Below are 23,231 nucleotides of genomic sequence, written 5' to 3'. Positions count from 1 at the left end.
GTCTTAACACACATGAACCATCAAACTTAGACTTGTCGGTAGAAAAGGTTTTAATTTGTGCCATTATTTTCCTTCACATTGGACTCAGAGATTGAAAACAGGTAGAAAATATACAAGAGAAACTAAATGTGTATTCTCTGGGAACCAGAAGAGCATCCAAAAAGCCTTTTTTGCAGATGTACAGGAGGATTAGAGTGAAGAGGCACCCCTCATTGAAAACCATTAAGCAAATAAATCTGTTTATATGATGTTATAACACTGTTAACATAGGAAGACACAAACTGTTTAACCGCAACAATCATACTACAGACTAAAGGCACATGTACTTTGGTCCCAACAGGTCACACATCAAAGCCAATCAGACACCAAGACCATAATCACATGTTCAAACCTTGTCCAATAGGATGACACTAGCATGCATTCCTAAGAGAGAGAGAGAGATAGGCTTGCTATACAGCAGGGATTTATCAAACATACAGTATTCTACCACAATTCCTCCTCGGTATAGGGACTCAAGGTGGCTCAAATTATAAAAATTACTCCTTAGGTTATTCATGAATTAGCATTAATTAGAATTTATGTCATTTAAAAAATATGTGTCTGCATAACTGCTCCTCTACAAAGTGACACATATCAGCAACAGCTGGAGAAAATGAGAAGTAGCAGAATGTGCCTTGGCCCTCCTGGGTATAGAGTGCGGTTTGGCGAGACAAAAAGCTGATTCATACTTGGTTACTTGACACTTTTCGTTAGACAAAAATGACGTATTTGTTAGGGCTGACCCAATTACTTTGACGCATAAAGCTTTGTTCGATGCCATGGGATTCAAACGGGAATATTAACAGAATATCCGAGTTATTTATTTTCTTCTTTTTTTGCACAATCCCCCTCACTCTGCTACAAGATGGCCTGCTTCAAGCAGCATGGGATGCTGAGATAGGTGCTGCCAACGATGTGGGCAGAGGGGATGGAGGAGGAGGGAGCTTCCTTCCTCTGGAGACTTCAGCCCTCAGAGAAGGAGCTCAGGAGAAGGCAAGCATGCACACAGATATTTGGATGTTTCATGAGCCTTATATGCTGTAATTGGGGAGAGCAAGCCTCTGAAACCAGGGAAATGTTAGAAGGTACCTGACTATTGTGGAGGCAAAAGGAAAGGCCAATCTCAGCTTGACGAATTCCGTAGTTTTATTACTGGGATGTTTGACCACAAGTTACCTACAGTACATAAGTATATGCTTGCAACATAGACTGTAAAGAAAATATATATGGACAAAGGGAGCCCCATTGGTTTCTACAGATCGTATTGAAGCCACTTTTTCAGCGAATTCAAATCCGCCAGCTTTGAACTTCCGGTCCCGAAAGGAAACCGGAAACAACTGCAAAGATACAAAACTACAAATTGTATCTTTTGTATCTGCCAGTGTGAACACACCTGGCTCCGCCGAAGAACTTCAGGAGCATGAAGCACTGAAGATGAAACCGCAGCAAGAGGGACGGTTTTGACTGTCTATGCTCTTGAATTAGCATAGACAGTCATTATTCCCATGATTTTAATTTGATTAAAAAAAAAAAAAAACGTGAGAAGAAACGGGAAGAAGCAGCAGCATGAGGAACTGCTTCTTCAGCATGACAGACACGTGAAAACCACCACTAGATTAGACAGAGGAGATCGACCAGGCCGAGGGGCTGATGGAGAGTATCGACACCATGATGGGACTGACCCGTCTCTGTACAGCCAGGCTTACAGACCGCTTTAAAAAAAAACTCAAATCGCCACCTCATTCTGCGGCCGTGTCAGCCACGCAGGGCACCTGCCTGCTCATTGGGAGTAGTTAGGGGTTAAGTGTCTTGCTCAAGGGCACTTTGACATGAAACAAGGAAGAGCCGAGGATTGAGCCAGGAATCTCCCATTTCCGGCCACTGCCACCCCAAGCTCCCTCCCTTACAGCAGTGTCATAACATAGCTTGCTTAAAAGCTTCGTCACGGCCTGGGCCGTAGCGTGACGGTCCAGGCACCCTAGGCTGCAATGCCAGCCTGACAGGCCCTGTGGGCGGAGGCTCAACAGCACACACACACACACAGCGGGGGTCGACAATGTCAATAACGTTTTTCAAAACAAGGACCGAAGCTGCGGCACTGAACATCACCATGTATTTTGAGCAGTCTCCACAGACCTTCAGCATCACTCCTAAAGGTGCAAACAAGACCGAGTTGACCGCCAGAACAGTGACGATTCCCCGGACCACGAGTCAGCACCACAAAAACCCATTCCATCCTGGGCAGAAGCTGCAGCAGCATGCTTTTGGAACCATCTCATCTCCCAACCTGGAGGAGATATTCGACACCAACAAAACTCGCTTCAACAAGAGGACCAGCTCCGCTGTCTGGCACTCTCCTCCAATGGGAAACCAGTTTTAAAAGTTGGATGAATGACAGTGTGTACAGCGTGGGCACCATGCCCTCTGCAGCGGGCACGAGGAAGCCCTGGCATGAGCACATCACACAGGAGGACCGGAATCTCCTTCAAGACCGCCATGAAAGAGCACCTGTCTGCAATTTGTAGAGGGACAGCAGGTGCATTTACCGGCAGCGGAAGCAAATGCACTCGCTCCTTCTGGATTTGTAAAGGGTCCTAGAAAAGCACTCTAAGCTTAGCCCCCAATGTTTACTGTACATATACGTTCATTGCTACTAGTGTTGATTAGGTTGTTGATAATAACTAGTTTATTATTATAATATATTATTGGCAATTCTGGCATTCTTTAAATGTCTTAATGAATTGAATAGACAGGACCACAATGGAAACAAGCCACTAGGGCATTTTGTGTTATCCTTTTAACGATCATCGTAAACCATATCTCTGTACAACCCGCAAACTGTTAACTCTTTCAGTGCCAAGAGTATTTTCATAAAGTACTCCCAAACTGCCAGGAATTTGCGTTTTTTTAAATTTTGTAATTTTGTAATTTTTCATTCAAATAAATGATCTGATTGGGGTTTTAAACCCATAATACAGTTCTACCAGTAGAGAGCAACAAATCGACACATTGATGATCTCGCTGGCTCACTCGCCCCCTCCCAAACAGGCTCACGTCATATCCGGTCAGAACCGGATGTTGACATTTTCGATAATCGTTGATCGGGCTAAATTACAATGCGATACACGACTACGATGACTGATCGTCACCCAGACCAAAGAGAGTAGACGTGGACCTCTCCGTTCGCTTTTTATACCGTGTGAAAAACCGTGACTTTCCCTATTCTGGCCGAAAATCACCGGAGAAAAACAACGTGACCCGGAAATGAATTATTTTTTTTTACATCCGGCTCCGGGTGAGTCTGATGTAGTCAGGAAGCGAAAGTGATCATGAAAAATATACAGAATAGCGCGACCACAGTCAAAAGTAAAAACTCGGGATTTCTCGTGCTGGCACTGAGGGTACTCGGGAAAAACTCGGGATATGTCGGGGCGTGGCACTGAGAGAGTTAATAAAGTATTCAATCAAAAATCTAAAAACGTAATGCATACCTATACATCTCCATATATTATATTATTATATAATATTAATACTACGTTCAAATTTGCACCAAAACCTTTGAAGCCCAAAAAAAGCTTTGAAGATCAGCCCTAGTTTTTTTTTCCAACTGAAAAAGTGTCATTGAATATAGAAGAATAGAATATACGTCACTTTTGTCAAACTTTATATAATTCCTTAAATTTTCACAGCACTAATAATAATATAAAACAAAGTATAAATTAGCTTTGAGTAAGGCACATGTGTATCTGCCGGAGAAAACAACAGGTCCAGGAGAGGCTTAACTGGTGGGCCCCCACTGCAGGCTTTTGTTAACCACCCTGTGCTCCTAGGAGGCGAGCCGTCTAGAAGAGCCTCTGTATCTGTGTCTGTCTGTGACTAATCTCACAACACACTGGGACCAATCAGCCAAATTTCTGGTCCACGCTGCCATATATTTCACATATTGTGACTTACAATGTGTGAAATATTCTGCCCTATTCAGTCAGAAAACAGTTAGTGAAAATATCAGATCTACATGCTCAACAGTATTGAGCTTGGAGATCAGCTATATTCAATGATCTGCAAGAGATTCTAGAGGGTTAAGGAGGGGCTCAGTATAGAACCCTGGGGGACCCCTGTCAACAAGGGGGGTTTAAGTGGTTATGCATGTGATATTGAGGAAACATCTGCTGTGTAAACAAGCCACTTTTTTTTTTTTAAATGCAGTGAATTCAGCACTGAGCCCGACTTGATGCCCAAAACACCGTCCCAGAAAAGACGCACTGCCAGGAAGCATGTTCCCCTGGGACAGCAAGAGGAGGGTCAAACCAGGAGGCAGTTAGTTGGTTATGTCACCGAGCCTACACTACATTTTATTAACTTAGAAATGCATTCTGTGTGAGAGCTGGCTCTCAAAAGGTGCTGGAAAATCATGAGAACTCCTTCAAACAATTAAATTTGTCTTCCAAATTATTATATTAAGTGTTATAGTGTAAATACTCTTCTTTCTAGATCTAGAAGGGGAGGTGAAGCAACCTGGATGCCGCTCTGAAAAAAGGAAAGCAAGCCTCGGGCTTCCACCTCTTTTGAGGACCTTGCTCTGCTTCCGAGTTTTCTTGAATGCACGGTTGCGCCAAAGACAACATTCTAAGTGATAAAACCTAATAAGTGAATCGACCCAGTGACATGGGTGACGGTGCCTTCACAGCACCACTCAGTTAAAATCTAGACATAGAAGAATGAGCGTTGTTGTGTGCCTGTCCAAAGGCTGACAGGAATGACTGGTCACATAAGTGATGGAAACAAAATGGTAGCATTAGTCTCACTAACAATATTATTCTTCGTACACAATTTGGTTTGTACCTAAGGATGATGATTACTACCTTTAAACAGGGTTAATGTGCTTCCAAAACACATACTGCCTTGAAATTTCAACGTTTCATAAAAGCAAAATAAGTAAATGTTTCATTGTCATTCTCATCTGGTCTTTGACTAAAAAGATGGCCTTGACCGCTCATCATTCACCGACTTCGCTTTTCCATTGCAAAGTACCGGCTTAAGTCAACTTTGTGTTTTTTCATTAGGCAAAAGTACCTGGGTACCTTTTTGGCATCACCTCTGTTGAGGTTCCAAGCAAGCTGAGGTGATACCAAAAGATGATGTGAATCATCACTAGCGTCATTACATCATGATCGACTCCCCATGGAAGTTTACGAATCCTGTTGTTACGGCAAGCCATATTTGTATTGTTCTGTTTTTTTGCAAAGATGTCTCCTGTGGGTCATTAACTGGTGTAGAAATCAGTGAGATTATACTAAATTATGTTTGCGTTTACTATAGGTAATTTTGCAGTGAGATAACACTGGCAAGTTTTTATATTAGCCTTATCCACCTACTATTGACTTTCCCCAATATCCTTTCTGTATAGTGACTAGAGTCCATTGCACTTGTAAATATAGCATGGAGCAGTAGGGGAGAATCACTAACTTTCTCCTCTTTTTTTTAAAGGGAGTTTAGGTCTGGCAAATTTTTGTTTGTTTTTGTTTTCTAGCAAGAATTAGTTAGTGTGTTTATCAAAGAGGTAGTTTGGGTTTTTATTATTCTGGCTTTGGTTAACCCTGATGTCAAGTTTCACTGTTCTTTTAAAAAACATCCCAGTGTGTTGCCGGTTCTACGCAATGGAAAAGTGCCATAAGTGAATGACTTGACTCAAAAGCCCAAAACTCTGTTACAAATATGCTAATTTGGGAAGCCAAGACACTGATTTACAGTTGAGATTGTAGAGAACTGAAGATTAATGAAGGTGATGGTATTCTCCAACGTCACAGTTGTGAGGAGCTGGAGTACTGGGATGTTAGATTGTCGACTTGGAAAAGGAAACTTTAAGGTGGTGATTCCCTCCCATGTCGTAGTTGTGAAGCTCAATCAGCCCCTGGATAGCCTCCTCTACCGCGGACATCTGGATCAACGCCATCTTATGGTCCCTGACAGAGGGAAGGGGAGGGAGAGAAACTTTGTTAGGAATCAGTAATAGATAAATGTACTCTTCTGCAACATCTGTCCTTTGCTTCCTTGCCCACATTAACTCAAGGTAATGTCATACATTTAACAGTAACGATTAATGACAGCTTTGTTGAATATGTTCGGTCCTTTCAAAAGTTTGTCCTTTGAACATTTTTATGGATTCCATTTGAATAAAATTAAAAAAGGTAATAAACTATTATGTTTTCAATACTTTCAGTTGTAAATAAAGACAGAAAGTGAATCCACCATGGCTTTTTCATAAATGCTTATTTGCCACAATTTAGTTTGCTATACTCTCTTTACACAGGATCTCACATGTTGCTCCACACATTTACTCAAAATGGCTGTCTTTACTCAAACATGCATTACATTTTGCCATGATGAAACATGAAGCTGTGCTTTTCCTTAAATATGAACTGCCCTTGTCCCAACATAGAGTCTCAAATCTAGTGGACTTGACTTGGTTTAAAAAAAAAGTCTGGCTATGAAATCAGCATGGTTTCTTGCACAAAACAAATGAGTTGCCTGTCAAACAGATAAATGTTTCTTACTGGAAGAATTTGAAGGCCTTGACGGTTGCTCCAGCATTGGAAAACAGCAAACGCAGGTCGTCCTCTGATACACCCTCCCTGAACACAAAATGTGCACCTTAAAATTCTTTGTCTTACAAATCAAACCAGTCCTTATTTCAAAGAGGAAATTTTTGTCCGGTGAGTCTTACGGTATATTGGAGAGATGTAGCGTTGCTGAGGGAGGAAATATGTTCTGAAAATTCTTGGATCCAGGCTTCTTAAAGCGATGGAGTGGAGAGCCAGAGAAATCTACACAATATAGAAGAGACAAAGACAAATTAATTAAGGTTGTAGCTGTTATCTCATTCACTATATGTTCTGTACCCCCTCATCTCTCTGCACCTTCCCTTGACACTTTAGCGCCTGCCTGGGGTGGCGGGCCTCATAGTTTGAAAGCCTCTGAAGTAGATCATTAAATAACATTAAAAGGACAACTTCACCCATTTTCAACTTTTCAATCTTCGCAGAATTGGTTATTAATTATGCTCATTATAAAATGGCATCATTTCTGTCTGCTCACACTGGCCCTCATTTATCAATGAGTGTAAAAAACTGCTTATTTTTTTGCCTATATTTGACCTTACGCCAAAGTCCAAGTGAAATTTATCAAGCGATCCTATACAGCCAATCCTAGCTTACATTTGGTCTGTCCTTTGATAAATGTGACGGCTGAAACCAAAACGTTGTTCTTGAAACGCCCTTAAATGTTCGCGAAACGCTCCAATTTTACGCCATGAAGAACCAGAATACGACCAAACAACGTATGGAAAGGCAATAAGAAAGAGTTTCCCCCGCCCGCCTCGCTGCCTGTCATGTCCGCGTCTGACTACACACACACACACGCAAGCCAACTGCGTGTACATTTTGGAACACTGTGGAAACAGCAGTCTTTGCCAGTGGGACTACCATGTATTCCGTGACGTTACAATCTTTGTCAAGTAGTACATGAATGACACCAGTCACATCGTCATGAATGGAATACGTTTATAGCATATATTAATTTAACCCGTTACAAAGCGCAGTGCCAGAGCGCGGTCTAGTTACACTAAAATAAAGCAATCATGTATTCCCCGTGACTCCCGGGCTGCCATGATGCCACGTTAATGAGAGATATCAATTCAATTCAATCTTTCATTAATTCAGACCCAGGGAGATCCATATCATAATTATACAACACAGCACAATGAAATAGTTAGCCTGGCGGGTTTATATCCTTAACCCAGGTTACACATAACTCCATAGGACACGCTACTATATAAGTTTGGAGACCTCACTGTCCATGAAAAGATCGCCAGTTCCGACTCCGGAAAATGCTCTCGCAAAAGCACCCTTATATTTTGAGAATAGCAGATCTATAAACTCACAACGTGACACATCGTGACACGTTGTGAGCTTGCAGATCTGCTATTTTCAAATAGCCAATGCAGCCAGATCTGCAATCTTATCTGAATTACTGTTAAAGCAGTTTGTTTAAATGAGTGAATGATTAAACATCTAACTTTTAACATTGCAAATATGTTAGATTTTAATTGCTTGTCAATGTCACTTGGAAATAAAATAGGCGTGCAAGCCGTGCATGTCCATGATGTATGCCTTTATAAAATGTTATATTTTCACAGGGATTATGTATTAGTGTGTTGAGATATACATTTTGCCCAGACCCCCTAATTGCGCTGTTTGGCACTGCTGGAAGGGAGGATTTCCCATTGACACCATTGACACGTACAGAGTGCCGTATGGTGGACTTTGCCCTGTTGCTCGCTAGACGTGCTGTTCTGCTCCGATGGAAGGATGCTGCCCCGCCCGTGCTCACTCAGTGGCTTCGCGATATAATGTCTTGCCTTAAATTGGAGATGTTGCGATTCTCAATAGCCGGCTCCGAGAAAAAAATCTATAAGACCTGGGGTCCGTTCATGATATTTGACCACAACACTCAGGCTGCATAGTGTGGCGTATCCCTGTTGCGACTGCAACACACAGCAAACCTAAAATGTCTTTTATTTTATTTTTAGATATCTGCTTTTTTTCTATTCTATCTGCTTTGATTAATTTTCGTGCCTTTAGTTTTCCTTTTATGTCAATTTTTTTTCTTACGATTGTTCCCTACAACTGTCCTGGGGATTGAGGGTGGGGGGAGGGTGGGATAGGGGTATGTAGTACATGTACATTTTGTTTGTCTTTTTTGTGATACAATATGAAAAGATGTGTGTGCAGTATGCTTGCCCCTGGGCCTTGTACTAAAAACCAATAAAAAGATCTTGAAAAGAAAGCGATATACATTTTGGAGTGGATACATGTGTCCAGATGCCTGTCAGATGGTCAGACAATGCTGCTCCGCATGTCTACGATGTAACAAACGGGTGCAGCCAAAGCCTATACGCCCTCCCCTGACGTGAGATCTGAGCGGGCCGTACGCTGAAGTCTAAGTCACGATAGATAGATAAATGCCGGAAATTGCGGTGATCTCGCCGTACGCCCATTATTTGGTCGACACCACTTTGATAAATGAGGGCCTTTGTGTCTCAGAGGTGGGCTGTGGATAGTTCATAAACCCGCCTACCAGTGACATCACCAATGGGGAATCTGAGCTAATAGAAACTGCCGACTTTCTATTCCTGGCAAGTTAGCATGCTATAATAGAAGCCATTGTTCTCGCATTAATACAAAATTAATCTAGAAATGACCAAACCTGCCTACTGTCTACAGCCCACCTCCTGAGACACAGACCGAGTAGAAGAAAATGGAACCATATTATAATGAGCATTAGTGAGAAACAATTATATGAAGATGGGTTGAAAATGGGTGAAGCTGTCCTTTAACTCTTTCACTGCCAGACTTATTTCAGACTGTGTCGTCCCAGTGCCAGGAAAAAGGTGCATTTTCCTCTGTTTGTTTTTTAACATTGAAGTGAATGGAGCAGCACTTTTTTGGATAGCGTTATCTCCTAGTTCCTTTGAGATAAACCCAAAAAAAAAAGACCAAAAAATTCAGAAAAAAAAAAAAAAAATAATAATAATAATAATTTTTCAAAATATTTTTTTTTTCATATTTTCGTCATTCCGTCATTGGCCATGATAGCCATAGAGCCATCGGACGGGCATTCCCGTCCGGGGCAGTCAAAGAGTTAAGCAACTAATCTTTTGTCAATTATCAGAGGTGAATTCAAAGACATCTAACAAAAATGCACCGGTCTTCCTCTACAGATTTATATTTGCACTTATATACTGGTACGGTCTACAATTACAGTTGATTTCAGACAGTGTCTGTTGGATTTATTGAGGGCATTTAACGTCCTCAAAACGGCAGCCATTTTGCTCTTAGATTGATAAATAAATATATCAAATCATATGTCACATGCATCTCAACATACATCTCACCCACCATAATCAAAAGGATAACGCAAAAACGCTTACAGCTCGTTTCCATTGCAGTCCTTAGTATGAGGTGTGTATGATGTAGTGTGGTGCTGGTGAGTGCATGAAATGTATAGAGTTCGTGATGTGCTAATGTGTCACTGGGCACATATGAAGACGTCTCTGAGTGGATGCGATCACACAGATCACACAAGAAAACACAACACAGCAAAATAGCCACAGTGTGAATATGATTAATGGTGGATTGTAGTTAAACAACATCCTTTGACCAGATCAGTCCCGTCTTACCTTTAGTGAGAAGCTGATCATCCAGTCCCTCTCTGGGCAGAGCAACGGTTTGGTGCTTTGACAGTGTGACTCTCATCACTTTACCAAACATCTTCTGGCCATTCAGATGACTCATAGCTAAGGAGGGAGGAGGACATGTTATGATCATCAGGAACTTAATGGAATCTATGGTGGAAATAGGACCCAGAACACATCACGCTATTTTCTAGTCTACTGAAGAAAATGATTCGAGACATCAAAAACACATTTTTCATTGCATCTTTCAAAAGTCTAAGTGAAAATAAATAAATAAATATTCCCCTTTAACGTGTGCTATTTACAGTCGAGACTAAATGAAGAATTGTGTCATTAAAGCACCTCGCAGGAAAAAAAATGTCAAGATGTTGTCCAGCTCGGTGCGGCTGTGTGCAGTACCTAGTGCCGAGTCAGATGAAGCCGTCACTCACCTAGTTGAGCCTGGTTGGCATCTGATAACTGGATCAGAGCACTGTCTTTCTTGTTATAGAGAATCTTCACACGCTGCACATCACCGTATACGCCTGGAGACAGATGGAGTGAGGGAGAGTACAACAGAGAGAGCAGGGTAGGAGGAGGAGATACAAGGTTGATAGGATAGACAGAGCAGGAGAGATGGAGCCGACGGAGATTCGAGAAAGAGGAGGACGTGAAGGATGGAAGGAACAAAGTTAGTGTCGGAAGGACAAACGAAAAGGAGGTGGAGCCTTCCCGCGTGATGACAGCTAACTGATTGTGCGCTGCGTGGCTGCCTGTGGGATCGCTAAACAGTTGGTCAATGTGAGGAACGCACCCTCTTCAGCAAACACCTCAAACTCATTCGACTGCTTTACAGATTCACTCCAATAACGTGGCTTTTGGCTGTGTCTCTCTGGCTAATAAACTGACACACTAATAGATTGCCTAGCTGACTGACAGGAAAACTCACTAAATGGCTGGTTGGTTGACAGGTTGATAGACATTCTGGCAGGCTAGCTGGTCGGGTGGCTCGCTGGCTGGCTGATCAAGAGGCAGACTGGAAACTGACCCAAACTGTAGATGCTGGACCATCTTGAATAATCTTAAATATGAAGATTAATGGGTAAACTATGACTGCACTGAATATCAACAAGACTTGACAGGGAGAGACAGAGAGCCGATAGAGATGGACAGAGAGATTAAACAGTAGAGAGAGAGAGAGAGAGAGAAAGCTAGAGGTGTAGAGGTTGACTGTACCCAAGGGAGTGACAGCATAGATGCACAGACAGATAGTAGAGGTAAATAGATTGAATATTAGACGTTAAACATACCGAAGAGGGTAAAGAGACTTTGAGGCGAGACCATCTTTAGAGAGAGAGACCGCAGAGCAGAGGACAGGAGAGGAGGAGCAGAGGAGGAAGAGGAGAGACGGAGGTAGAGAGCCATGGACGGACAGAGCAGACCGCCAGCAACGGAGGAGGAGAGGAGAGGGTGGTGGTTTCCACGACGATGGAGGGGAGTGGAGCAAAAAGATGGAAGGCATGGGGAGGTCAAATGGCAAAAGCAGTCAGGTTAGACCAGTCAGTATACAGTGGTAGGTAACAGAGGGCAGGGCCAGGCAACACAAAAGGGAGGGTTGAGGGGAGGAGGATAGAGGTGAGGATGGGAGGAGATGAAAAACAAGAGTTTGAGGTAGAGATGAGAACAGGAAAACAAAAGTTTTTTTTTACCGACATTACATGATGCCGTAGAAAAAGGTGGGAGGAGTAACGTAACAGACGGAGAAATAGAGGGCAAAGGGGAGCAGTGGTGGGTAGGGAAGGATGGGAGGAGGACAAAAATCAAAGCATAGGTCAGTAAACAGCATCAGTGGAACATTAACAGAATCTGAATGATCACTGGTTTGAGTCCCAAACAACGGCACACGGTGACCCACACACACACACACAGCCAACTCCTATAGTTATGTTAACCCACCCCCACCGGACACAATTATCAATGATGGGAGAAAAGGAAGCTAATTGGGGGAAACTGAAGAGTACATTTAAGTAAAAGAAACAAGTGGCTGAGTAAGGGAGTAGTAATCAAGCGTAAACAAGGAGGGAGGGGGGGGGGGTCATGCAGTGGCTAGCCAGTCAGGTCAGATGTAGCGTCAAGCTGATGGCAGTAGCCAATGGGTTAGAGACAGTTTATGGGAGGAGGGGGGGGGGTGAGATTGCAGCCAAATGCCACTCCGAGCACTGGGAACACAACCCAGTTTTTTTGTATTTTTTTTTTAAAGTATAGTTGTGTAGAACAGGTAGACCAATTACAGCTAGAGTTACTATGCGCACCTCTGTCGCCGACTTTGAGGAATTGTTTTGAATCACAGAACCTTGCATGAGGATGGGTTGGGTGTGACGGATGAAGACGCCATAACTGTCCATAAACCAGGGGCTTCTATTGGCTCACATAATGACAGTTGTGAATGGTGTCCTTGTTTTACACTTGGTTTCATAAATGTAATCCATCAGTCAAAACTTGGATAATAATAATAAATATTTTTTTTAAGCAAATACTTTTTGTTTCAGCCAAAAATAAAATATAAAAATCACTGTTGTCAGACTTTGTGAACCTTGCCATAGTGTGATGTTACAGGGGTGCATAGTACTGCATACTACTATTACTTTCCTGCATAGAGGAATCTTTGGTGCCCCAAAATGATGAATCACTTGTTATGTGACAATAACCTTGAAGTTGAAGCCGATAAGTATTGTGAATTACATCTTACTGGGGATCACATTAGTACAATAGGACCACAATGGAAACTTTCTTTTTTTGTGTTATCCATTAAAAATTCTTTCATGGATATTTTTTTGTTTCTGTCGCATTCCTAAGCCAATAATTTGATGACCGGCAGCGGTTCCGGTAGGAGACAAAAGAGTCTTCTTTGTATCTCCTACCGGAACCGCTGCCTACCGGTCCGCTGGTCATCAAATTATTGGCTTAGGAATGCGACAAAAACAAAAAAATATCCATGAATTCAAGTCTCCATGGGGTGAATAATAGATAGAAAAAAAGTCAACTATCCCTTTAAGCCTTAATGTCTTACGGTACCACGTGCTGTTTACATGTCTGACTAAAAAAGTATTTAATCAATCAATATTCGATCACCATTAAAATAGTATGAACGTCAGCAATCACTAGCATTCCAGAGACATCAAAAAGAAAAAAAGGCCAGTCTTTTTGTCATTATGTGGCGGTCAGGAATCAGCTTTAGTAGCATGACAGAGACGTGAAAACCACCACTAGATTAGACAATGGAGGCCGCCTTCAGAGAGACAGCTATAGAGAGGAGAGAGGCGCTGACAGAGAGATGGGAGATACAATTCATAGAAATAGAGAAAAGGACTATGACGATATAGTAGATAGAGATTTACAAATACAGAAACCTGTCTAGAAAACAGAAGTTACAAACTGAGAAATCTTGCACACATTAGATGATGGCAAATATGAGCGGACAGAAAAAAAAACAAAAGAAAAGAACAAAAACAAAGATAATAGACCAGGAAATCTGGATCTGAAAATCTAAATTCAAATGGAGAAAATAAGAGTCTCTAACCAAAGATTGTCATAATGTTGAAAAATATAGGGGTTCGAAACCTCCACGGTTAATCTGTCTTGGCGTCCCAACAAACACAATTGACCGTGTTTGAGGGTGGGAAGCGAGGTGGGAGCGACTCCTACATCAGGCATGCAAACAGCCCCGAGGTGAAAAAGGTGACAACATGTTGTTTTCTTTCGGGTCAGGTGTCACACAATTGCCCTATTTGGGTTCAAAAAGGTGACTGTAGCTGAAAAGTGACACTTTTGCATGTCTGCTACATGTTGGTGAGGGCGCCTTGAGCAGTGGGGAGCTGAACTGAGAAGTATAGCATGTACCTCTACACACGTTTTGTCCTCCCCGTGAAACTCCTCACTGTCAGGCGTAAAGAAGTGGACTGGCGGTGTCAAGTGTATTGGAAGAGACACGTGCTGACCTACATCCTCCCTAAGACCAACCAGTAAGGGTTAGCAGTGACAAGGGACTACAGTACAAGGGGACTTGGGAATTGACAGAATGACTAAATCAGGAGAAAGGGGGGGGAAAGTATTGGGCAGAACATTTTTCAGACGAGGAAAGATCCCAGACACAGCAACAGAGAGAGGGGGAACATAAGGCCTATGTGACAGTCTGTAGAGAGCCTGTGAAACACACACCTCCTAATGGAACACACAATAAAAACATTCACTTGTTTACGATATAGCATTCATCTCCCATTATAGGTTCTCCCATTTTTGAGAAAAGCTAATTGAACGCAGTCTGTGTGTCTCTCTCTGGCGTGCACATACACACATACATCACAAATGAGCTACAGTTTCAACCAATATATTACAAATGAACCTCAGTCTCACCTTTCCACAGACATACATGACACACATACAGAACACAAAGCCCAGGGCTAGATTGTGGTTTGGTGTAGTGTACCTCGTCATTCAAGTTGGATGCCAACAGTACTCCGGAAACGCCGGACCCAGACAGAGCGACCCGTCCAGCAGCTGCTGCGGCCGCAGCAGCGGCACTCAAAGGACTGATGGCTCCTACGAGGACAGCAATGACACGACACAATGAACACAAACGCCATAGAGCAAGACAATACTGCTAGTTAGTTAGTTAGTCTGTTAGGTCACAGCTGCAGCACCTGTGGCTCCTGTAAGGAGAAAGGGTCAACAAATCCAAGTACTTTCATGCTATACCATCTTGAATAATCTTAAAGCATCTACGTTTTTCATATATTTCAACATGATTTACAATTCTGCAGCCAGAAAGACAAAAAAATAACAAAAGCTAATATCATCCTCTACATCAAACGTCATAATCAAAGTACTGATGGAATAGGAAGTTGGTGTGGGGGCCAGGATGATTTAGGTGCGGCCCAAACACTTTTTCTTAGGGGAACGAGGTTATACCTCATCTACAAGAGTCAATTAATAACAGACTCCTAAAAATAAACATAAATGCGACCATTAACACCTTATCGCAATAATCCCACCATTAAAAACTCACAGAGTGGGCACTGGGCAATTATTAAACATAATGTGAGGGGAAGGATTAGAGTCTTTACATGCCATGCCCACACAAACAAAACACAGCAATCAACGCCTTATTCACATCCCATTCACATACAGTGTAGCTCTGCTCTCAGTCCTTCCAGATGATTTGAGAATTTGCAAAGAACATAATACATACCCTGCCATTGCACTTCAAAGAGCATTTGAAAGTACTCAGCGATGCATTAGTTTTTTTAACTGCAATCTTATCACACAATAAAAGTATCTATTTGTAGAAGCAGCATTGCAAGTTTAGTTAACTCAATTTGCATCATTTACTCTACTTTCAACAACTAACATTTAAATGTCTTGGGATTTTATTTTTTTCATTGGTTAACAAAGCGGTCTGTAAAATGTAATAATAGCAAATTCCCAAGGACAGCTTGGATGGACTGTGGAGGACACACCAGGGTGAGGAAATATCACCAGACAAACACTGGGGAGATACTTACCAATGGCTTCATCTACAATAAAGAGTTTAAAGGAATGTTTCTATTGTAGACACTTCTATTGTGGCCAATGACCCAGTGGAAGCCATTTCCCTGCCCTGGTGTTTCCAGGCAGAAGCTCTAGCACAGGTATTAAAAGACAGAGTATAGCAGGAGGACAGGGAGAGAGACAGAGAAAGAGGGGGGGAAAAAAGAAAAGTAGAAAAAGGAAAGGATAGGTACCTCCACCCTGCGAGAGGGAGAGAGAAGACGAGTAACCTCCTCCACTAGAGTAGGAAGCTAGCGCTCCAGATGGGGTACCTATAAGACAATATGACAACTACGTTTATACCACACAAAGCTAACCCACGCTAATTTACTTTCACATAGTGGTGCAATGTTAGCTAGCACTCCTGAACCATGTACCTACAAAACGTAGCCGCAACCTACTGTAGAACAAGAGACCACGTCGCTAAACTACTAGGACAATATCCAACTGCATTACTTGCAGCTTTATAATAGTTACACAATGGCTGAATCAGTGCAGCAAACTTGAAGGCAGATGCTTGTGATAACCTGCATAACTAGCTACAGCTGGACTTGAAGTGCCGTCACAATATTTGAATCAAACGTCAATACGTTTCCATAGTGATGCATTTTCTCTCGACTTTCTGTCTGAGCATCGGTTTCGTTCAACTTCTCAAAATAAGATATCCTTATTATGGAATGCAGAGATAATCATGTCACAACTAGGCCCCATCCGCAAAAGGGAATTTACAAGTAAAGTACATACAAGAGAGAGCGATATAAAATCACTGAGGGGGAAAAGAGAGGAGGAAGGGAGTTAACCAAATAATGACCCAAAATGTCTAATGTAGCAAATCGTCGATCTACAAATTCACAAGGCATCTCAACTCAATGCGTTGAGTTGTAGATCTGCTATTTTCGCATTCCTTTCTTTTTTTGGCCTATATGACACGCCCAGATAGGGATGCCAGGGTTCAAGTGGTTAAGAGGGTGAACAATCCCCGTTGCCCTGTCTTCCTGTCTCCAGTTGACCGCTGTGGCCTGACAATCTCTCTTCATCATTGTGGTGACGATGCAATTCCATTAGAGTGCCCGTATACTACAGTCTACACTAATTAACCCAAGTACCAACTTAGTGTTTACCTGAATGCTCACTGACCCAGTGGAGGAGAGAAGAGAGGGACAGAGAGGAGGGAGAGAAGGAGGGATGAAATAGACAGCATATTTACCCAGAATGACAGCCGTCGCCGTGTCTCTCCGTACCCGAGCATGGCTGGACATAATCTCTGCTGCACTTCATTATAAATAACTCTCGGCTGAAATATCTGTGACTGACTTACTACTCACTAGCCAAAACAAAGGGAAGGAGCAGTGGGTGTCGTCTTACCCAGTAAAGATGAATGGTCCTTGTTGCCGGACCCCTCGTCTCCGGTGGGCAGGTCAGGTCGGGTGTAGTCTCGGCTCTTGTCGTTGTTGTATTTAACGTTGAGGCTCACCAGCTTGCTGAAGTCTATCCTTAGCGTGCAGCATGAGTTGTAGATGTTCTGCCCATCCAAAGACTGGAGGGAGGGGAGAAAGAAAGAGGGGGAGTGTATGAATAAAATTGAGGGAAGATGGGAGCATTAAGCACGAAGTTTTGGGAATACCATTTCATACCAAAAACATGCTTTAATACATAATATTTGTTGGATGTAAACCTACCAGTTTAGCTTGCTGGGCGTTGACTGGATCGCTGAACTGCAGCAGAGCTTGAAATTGGTTGTTCTTGGTGAAGGTTATGATTTTCATCACCGTGCCAAACTTACTAAAGATCTGGAGGGACGGGGAAGGACAAAAAGAAGAAAAAAAACAGTTAGTTCACCCAACCACAAACAAACTTACATTAAACATTTACGCAGGTAGGTGGTGGTATAATTAAGTAGAAGGGAAACCAATGGTTCCCGGGCCATGTGGCAGCTTGATGTACTACATCTCCATGGACATGACGCTACCATGTCGCAGGGAATTACCGACAATGCAACCCTTGATGCCGAGTGTCAAGGAAGGAGGCATTGGTTACCATTTTTATAGTCTTTGGTATGACTCAGCCAGTGATTGAACTGTGTCGTACGGTTGCTTATAAAAGTTAATTAAATTCTTGTAAACAGTAAGGAATTCACAGGCCGAATTTCCAAGACAATTATTGTAACTAATAAAAGATTATGACATGAGAGTGTCGGGATACTGCTCCATATCAGCTGTCATTGCTATCTGAACATTGGAAAAAAACAAATGCACCTGTTGGAGAACATCCAGTGTCACAGGGTAGAACATGTTGTCAATTATGATGCGTAGAACGGGGCTGGGGGGTGGGGCCAAGTCCAGAACTCCAGGCTCAGAGGATGGAGAGCTTCCGTCCTGAACAGCTGACACTGCCTGCAGCACCGCCTGAGCTCTCTGAGGTCAAGAAACAAAACACATCATAGACCATATTAAATGTGCCATCTCAGATCGCCCTGAATAAAAAATAAATTAATGGGCCAGCAGGGCCACTGGGGAGGACAAAACAAACACACCAGCTGGATCAGGGAGAAAGTGCAAGTCTTGGGAATGAATGGTGCGTTAAGACTGCTGACTGAAAATGCGTATTCTATCTATGCCCGTGTGTATGAATACGGTGAATATTACAGGTATATTACATACCTGATTCAGAGCAGAGTCTGTCTTCAGTTCCTTGTGGTTAGAGTACTGGATGAAAACTGGTGTGTTTCTGACCTGTGTGACAGACACAATATATTTTATATCAGACACATATTCAAGTGTAAAACTAGGTATAACAGATCATCTATGAGAACAAGAGTGTTTCAAACCTGGGGGGTGACAGCAGTGTAGTAGTTCACCATAGTGATAGCTGCTTCCTCTGTCCCCAATTCCAGAAATGCCTGCAATATAGTGATATTTAAATCAGTATTGACAATTATGAGGTTCACATGAGGATTTGGTTTTGAGACAACCCATAGACAATCATTCTAAGTAAAGAAAAACATCAACATAATTCTTTACTAGGCAAGGCTGCTTTTGCATTACAACAATATAAGTATGGCATGGATTATGACGGTTATACCTGCTGTAGTTCACAATATTAATACCACAGGGGAAAGCACACTGATTGTCTGATGGCGTTAATTATGTGCCAAGATGGTCTGGTGTATTTATTTTATTTCAGTTTTCTTTAATGTTGTTTTGCTGTGGCATTAAGACAACAGATTTTCCCTCAAGGGGTCAATACTGTGGATCATTTCAGCTGCAGCCAAAAGCAGTCTTCAAATATCAAGCACCAGTATTACTTGCCTCAACATTTTTGCCTAGGGTATCATGGAATTACATTTACTATTTACCTGGTTCTTCCCCTTAAGCATCAGTATGTTGGTGACCTTTCCAAAAGGCAGCCCCAGAGCGATGACTTCGGTCTCTGAGACTTCGTTGGGAAGCTTCCGGATGTGAAGAACTCTGGAGGGAGGGGATTCATCCAGTCGCTGCTTCTTGCTGTCACTCCCGTTGGCTGCAAAAAATGTAATGTTAAACCTACAATCACAACCTGACCTTCCCATGTACCATCCTGTCTTTTCAACAGCTGTGTGTTTTTGGCTATTCATCTTAATAAAATAGTATAATACACAATACATCTTTTATTCTTAGCAGGTAAACATGTTATGCTGCGTTCACCGTTCACAATAGCAGCGATAAAGCAACAAACTACAGAAAGCCATTTTTAACAGAAGCCAGCAACAAGAACAAACAAACTGATGCCCAACACTTTGCTGCGTGATGAGCTAGGAAAGCTACAAAGAAATTTCAGCTCACTTCATCTTTTTTTAGTGCTCCAAAGACGCAGTGAAGCATCAACCAAACAAATGTTTTTGTTTCACCCTTTCCACTTCCCTTCTCTCCCCACACAATACCTCTTATAACTGGGGGAAACAAATTACTGCCATCAGCCTGCTCCCCAGACTTTTCAACCCAAGCCTTTATGTTTTCCTTTACATTTTTCTTGATCTTCACTCCCACACACAGACGCACGCATGATGATAATAATGTCAATGAACACTTCAACAGCGACAGGGTAGCCAACCACACTTTGTCAGACTAATTTTGTAGCTTTTGTCTCTGCTAGAGTGAACGCAGCATTAGACATTAGATGTGGACTCACCAGTCATAGAGGGAGGGCTGCTACCGTACATGTTGAGCTCATCTGAGCCTCTCTGAAAGAAGACAATTAAAATGTAAGTAAACTAGAGACTAGAGTCGATAAACATTTCCACAATACACATTCATAATTTCCTAGCATTTCAAATTGCATCTCGATTCATTATTACATCTTCATTCATTAGCAACATTATAAACCACTCCTCCAACCAAGTAAAACACATTTGAGCATCTGTGGAAATAACACGTTTAATGAGAATCAACTAGAAAAAGGTCTCCGCCAGGTCAGGTAGATTATTGTGGCCTCCTGGTGGCGCTGTAATAGGCCAATGTGAAAAGGGTGCCATTTCTTATTAGGCCTTGCACGACAATCGGACACTGCATTCATGATTTGAGGCATTTTGTTCCAAAAATGTGGTTTGCTAAATTAGACCTGCTGGTGGCGCTATAACAGGCCAATGTGAAAAGGGTGGCATTTCTTCCTGGGCCAAGTGGGAATCTCTGTGGAAAATTTCACGGAAATCGGATGCTGCGTTCATGATTTGAGGCATTTTGTTCAAAATGAACCAATCCTGCAAACTTTGGAAGCCAATCTTAACCAATCAGGATGGAATATGGTAAATCGGACAGATCCGTGATGATCACATGACTATAGAGATACTGTCTACCGATTTGCGTGTTTTTTGGAGAAAATCTGTAGGAGTAATATCCAATAATGTGTTTTGCAAAAGTCGGCCTCATGGTGGCGCTATAAAAAGCAGATGTGAAAAATGCAGGGCAGATGTTTAGATGTTTTTCCTTGGCCTCTGGGGAGTGTGCGTGCAAAGTTTCACGCAGATCGGTGCAGTTATAGGGAAAAACGTGAATCGGCCTATTATAGCACCACCATGAGGCTGTTAGGAAAGTTTTCAAGTGGCATTTCTTCCTGGGCCAAGTGGGAATCTACGTGGAAAATGTCACGGAAATCGCATGCTTCGTTCATGATTTGAGGCATTGTGTTCAAAATGATCCAATCCTGCAAACTTTGGGAGCCAATCTTAGCCAATCAGGATGGAATCTGGTCAATCGGACAGATCTGTGATGATCACATGACTATAGAGATACTGTGTACTGATTTGCGTGTTTTTTGGAGAAAATCTGTAGGAGTCATATCCAAAAATGTGTTTTGCAAAAGTCGGCCTCATGGTGGCGCTATGACAGCCTGATCTGAAAAATGTGGGGCAGAGGTTCTGCTGGGACATCCAGGGAGTGTGTGTGTGCAGTTTCACAGCGACCGGGCCAACGGTGGCGGAGATTAGCTGGTCGCAGACAAGGACGGACACACGGACGGACGGACGGACGGACGGGGGGTAAAACATACTCTCTCGCCATGCCTTTCGGCCTGGCGGAGACAATTAACAACAATATTGTCTATTAACTGTTTATATTAGGCATGTAGCTCTGGGTTATGGTGTGTTTTTGATTGACATTTTCGTTGCCAGAAATGCATATAGGCTACATGTACATATAGCACAAAAAAGGATAAGCCTGAGTTTTTCATTCCATTGTGGCTGTGTGGCTGTGTGTTTGTTTTTTTGTTTGTTTGTTGACTCTTTACCTTCATTCCAACCGCAACATCACTGCCAGTGGGTGAGGATGGAGAAAACCAAAGAGGCAAAAGTGGAATAAGAGCAGTATTTTAATGGTTGAAATTAAACAGCATGCATGAGTTTTACATTATGCAACAACAATGCAGATGAAATGACCAACTGTAAGCAATAAATAGTACCATCACCCCCAGTGGTTTTCAACCTTTTTCATATCAAGGTCCATTATTTAGTCAGCATTTGAGCCACGGACCACCATTTTCAGACCCAAGACTTAGAATATTTTGTTGTCGTTAGATAAAATTGTGTCCACAATTCCATGCTGTATTGATGTCGTACCATAGGAGATAACAGGCAAACGTTGATGAAAATAACAATTCTTCTACATTCTCTAATTGTATAGACTTCTTGTAATGCAAATGTGTAACAATAATTTAACTCTCAGGAGTGTAAAATGGACCTGTAAGGGTTCATTTGACACTCAAGAGTAAAAAAATCTATAAGGGTCCATTTGGTTACCAACTCTCCATCATTTAGCTGGGGACCACCTGGAATCCCTTCAAGGACCACTGGTGGTCCCCGGACCACTGGTTGAGAACCACTAGCTTACAACAATGACACCTTCACACTCATGTAATTTTAATTCAAGGTCCTGCACTATTCACACAATCCACCTGCCATGACAGTCCATCCTGGTTAGCGTGTTTAGCAGTGTTGCCATATTTTGTGAGAGAAATAAGCAACCAGGTCTGAGCACTTTAAACCTACATGCATCGGCTATTTGAAAATATTTTCAAATACTCTTGAAATATATATTTTTTTAAATATTCTAACACCGCAAATGCTCCCTGGCACAAAACATTTATGAAAATATTTGAGTACCACTTGTTTAAAAAAAAAAGGGGGATTTTTTTTTTAGGAAGCAAGCCTAAATAAGAAAGTGCACTGCAGAATTAAGCCATAAAACCGCAACCCGCAACTACCACTTTTATACAAGCAACTTCACAGAAAAAGAAGCAAAAAGTCGCTTACAATAAGCCAACATGGCAACACTGATGTTTAGGCCTCTACAGTTAGCAATAAGCTGAAGACAAAAGACAGCCTGCAGTTCATAACAAAGGAGGGACCGACCCGACACAATTAGCTATGCTAGGCTAACCGGGCTAAACGCCTATTAAATAAATGAACGACATTGAAATTCCAATTGCTATAAAATAAAATAAAAAAACACCGTTTTAAAAAGCACAAGTATCTAGAGTCATTTCTATATGTAGCAAAAAATACAACATCGTAACCGTTTCTATCTACGCTGATAATAACGACATAATAATAATGCAAACATTTAGTTTCGTAATCGACGAGCACAGCAGCCCGGTATTATATACGGTATTATTGTTGCAGTAAATGTGAAATGCACGCCTGTGTTTATTTACCCGTCCATTGCAATGTTTTGCTGGCTCTTGTTTCAACAGCTCGTCTCTCGTCCGTATTAATGATATCGCAGCAAAATGGATGCAGCTTCCTTTTCTCTTTTTTTTTAATGTCCAACGTTATGGAGCACTGCTGCCCCCTAGTGCATTGGTTCTCAAACTCTGTAATTTCATTAAGGACCCCCAGTCTGTCATG

At 42.1% G+C, this 23,231-nt stretch overlaps 1 protein-coding gene across 1 annotated transcript; it reads right to left on the bottom strand.

Annotated features, from left to right (window-relative positions):
* Positions 1 to 31: 31 nt before the first annotated feature.
* Positions 32 to 23,091, bottom strand: LOC308093289 (polypyrimidine tract-binding protein 2-like). The gene is made up of 16 exons (XM_080439584.1): positions 23,039 to 23,091; positions 21,617 to 21,638; positions 20,024 to 20,075; positions 19,212 to 19,375; positions 18,684 to 18,755; positions 18,517 to 18,588; positions 18,112 to 18,270; positions 17,536 to 17,646; positions 17,222 to 17,393; positions 14,757 to 14,869; positions 11,581 to 11,614; positions 10,723 to 10,815; positions 10,277 to 10,393; positions 6,764 to 6,863; positions 6,594 to 6,671; positions 32 to 6,002 (listed from the first exon to the last, which is right to left on the bottom strand). Exons 1-16 carry the CDS (start codon positions 23,044 to 23,046, stop codon positions 5,873 to 5,875), a joined length of 1,497 nt encoding a protein of 498 aa, XP_080295710.1. The 5' UTR covers positions 23,047 to 23,091; the 3' UTR covers positions 32 to 5,872.
* Between the last annotated feature and the right edge of the window lie 140 nt (positions 23,092 to 23,231).

The sequence above is a fragment of the Gymnoscopelus braueri genome (genome assembly GCF_963280865.1).
Source record: "Gymnoscopelus braueri genome assembly, chromosome: 10".
NCBI lineage: Eukaryota > Metazoa > Chordata > Actinopteri > Myctophiformes > Myctophidae > Gymnoscopelus > Gymnoscopelus braueri.
Note: the sequence above shows the minus strand (reverse complement) of the source record. Positions and strands in the feature narration are given on the sequence as shown.

Excerpts from the sequence above, each read along its gene's own strand:
- LOC308093289 (XM_080439584.1), bottom strand. Across the intron at positions 10,394-10,722 it reads TGCCAACCAGGCTCAACTAG|CTATGAGTCATCTGAATGGC; the intron begins GTGAGTGACGGC and ends CTCCCTCCTTAG. Across the intron at positions 6,672-6,763 it reads CTACATCTCTCCAATATACC|GGAGGGTGTATCAGAGGACG; the intron begins GTAAGACTCACC and ends TTTTGTGTTCAG.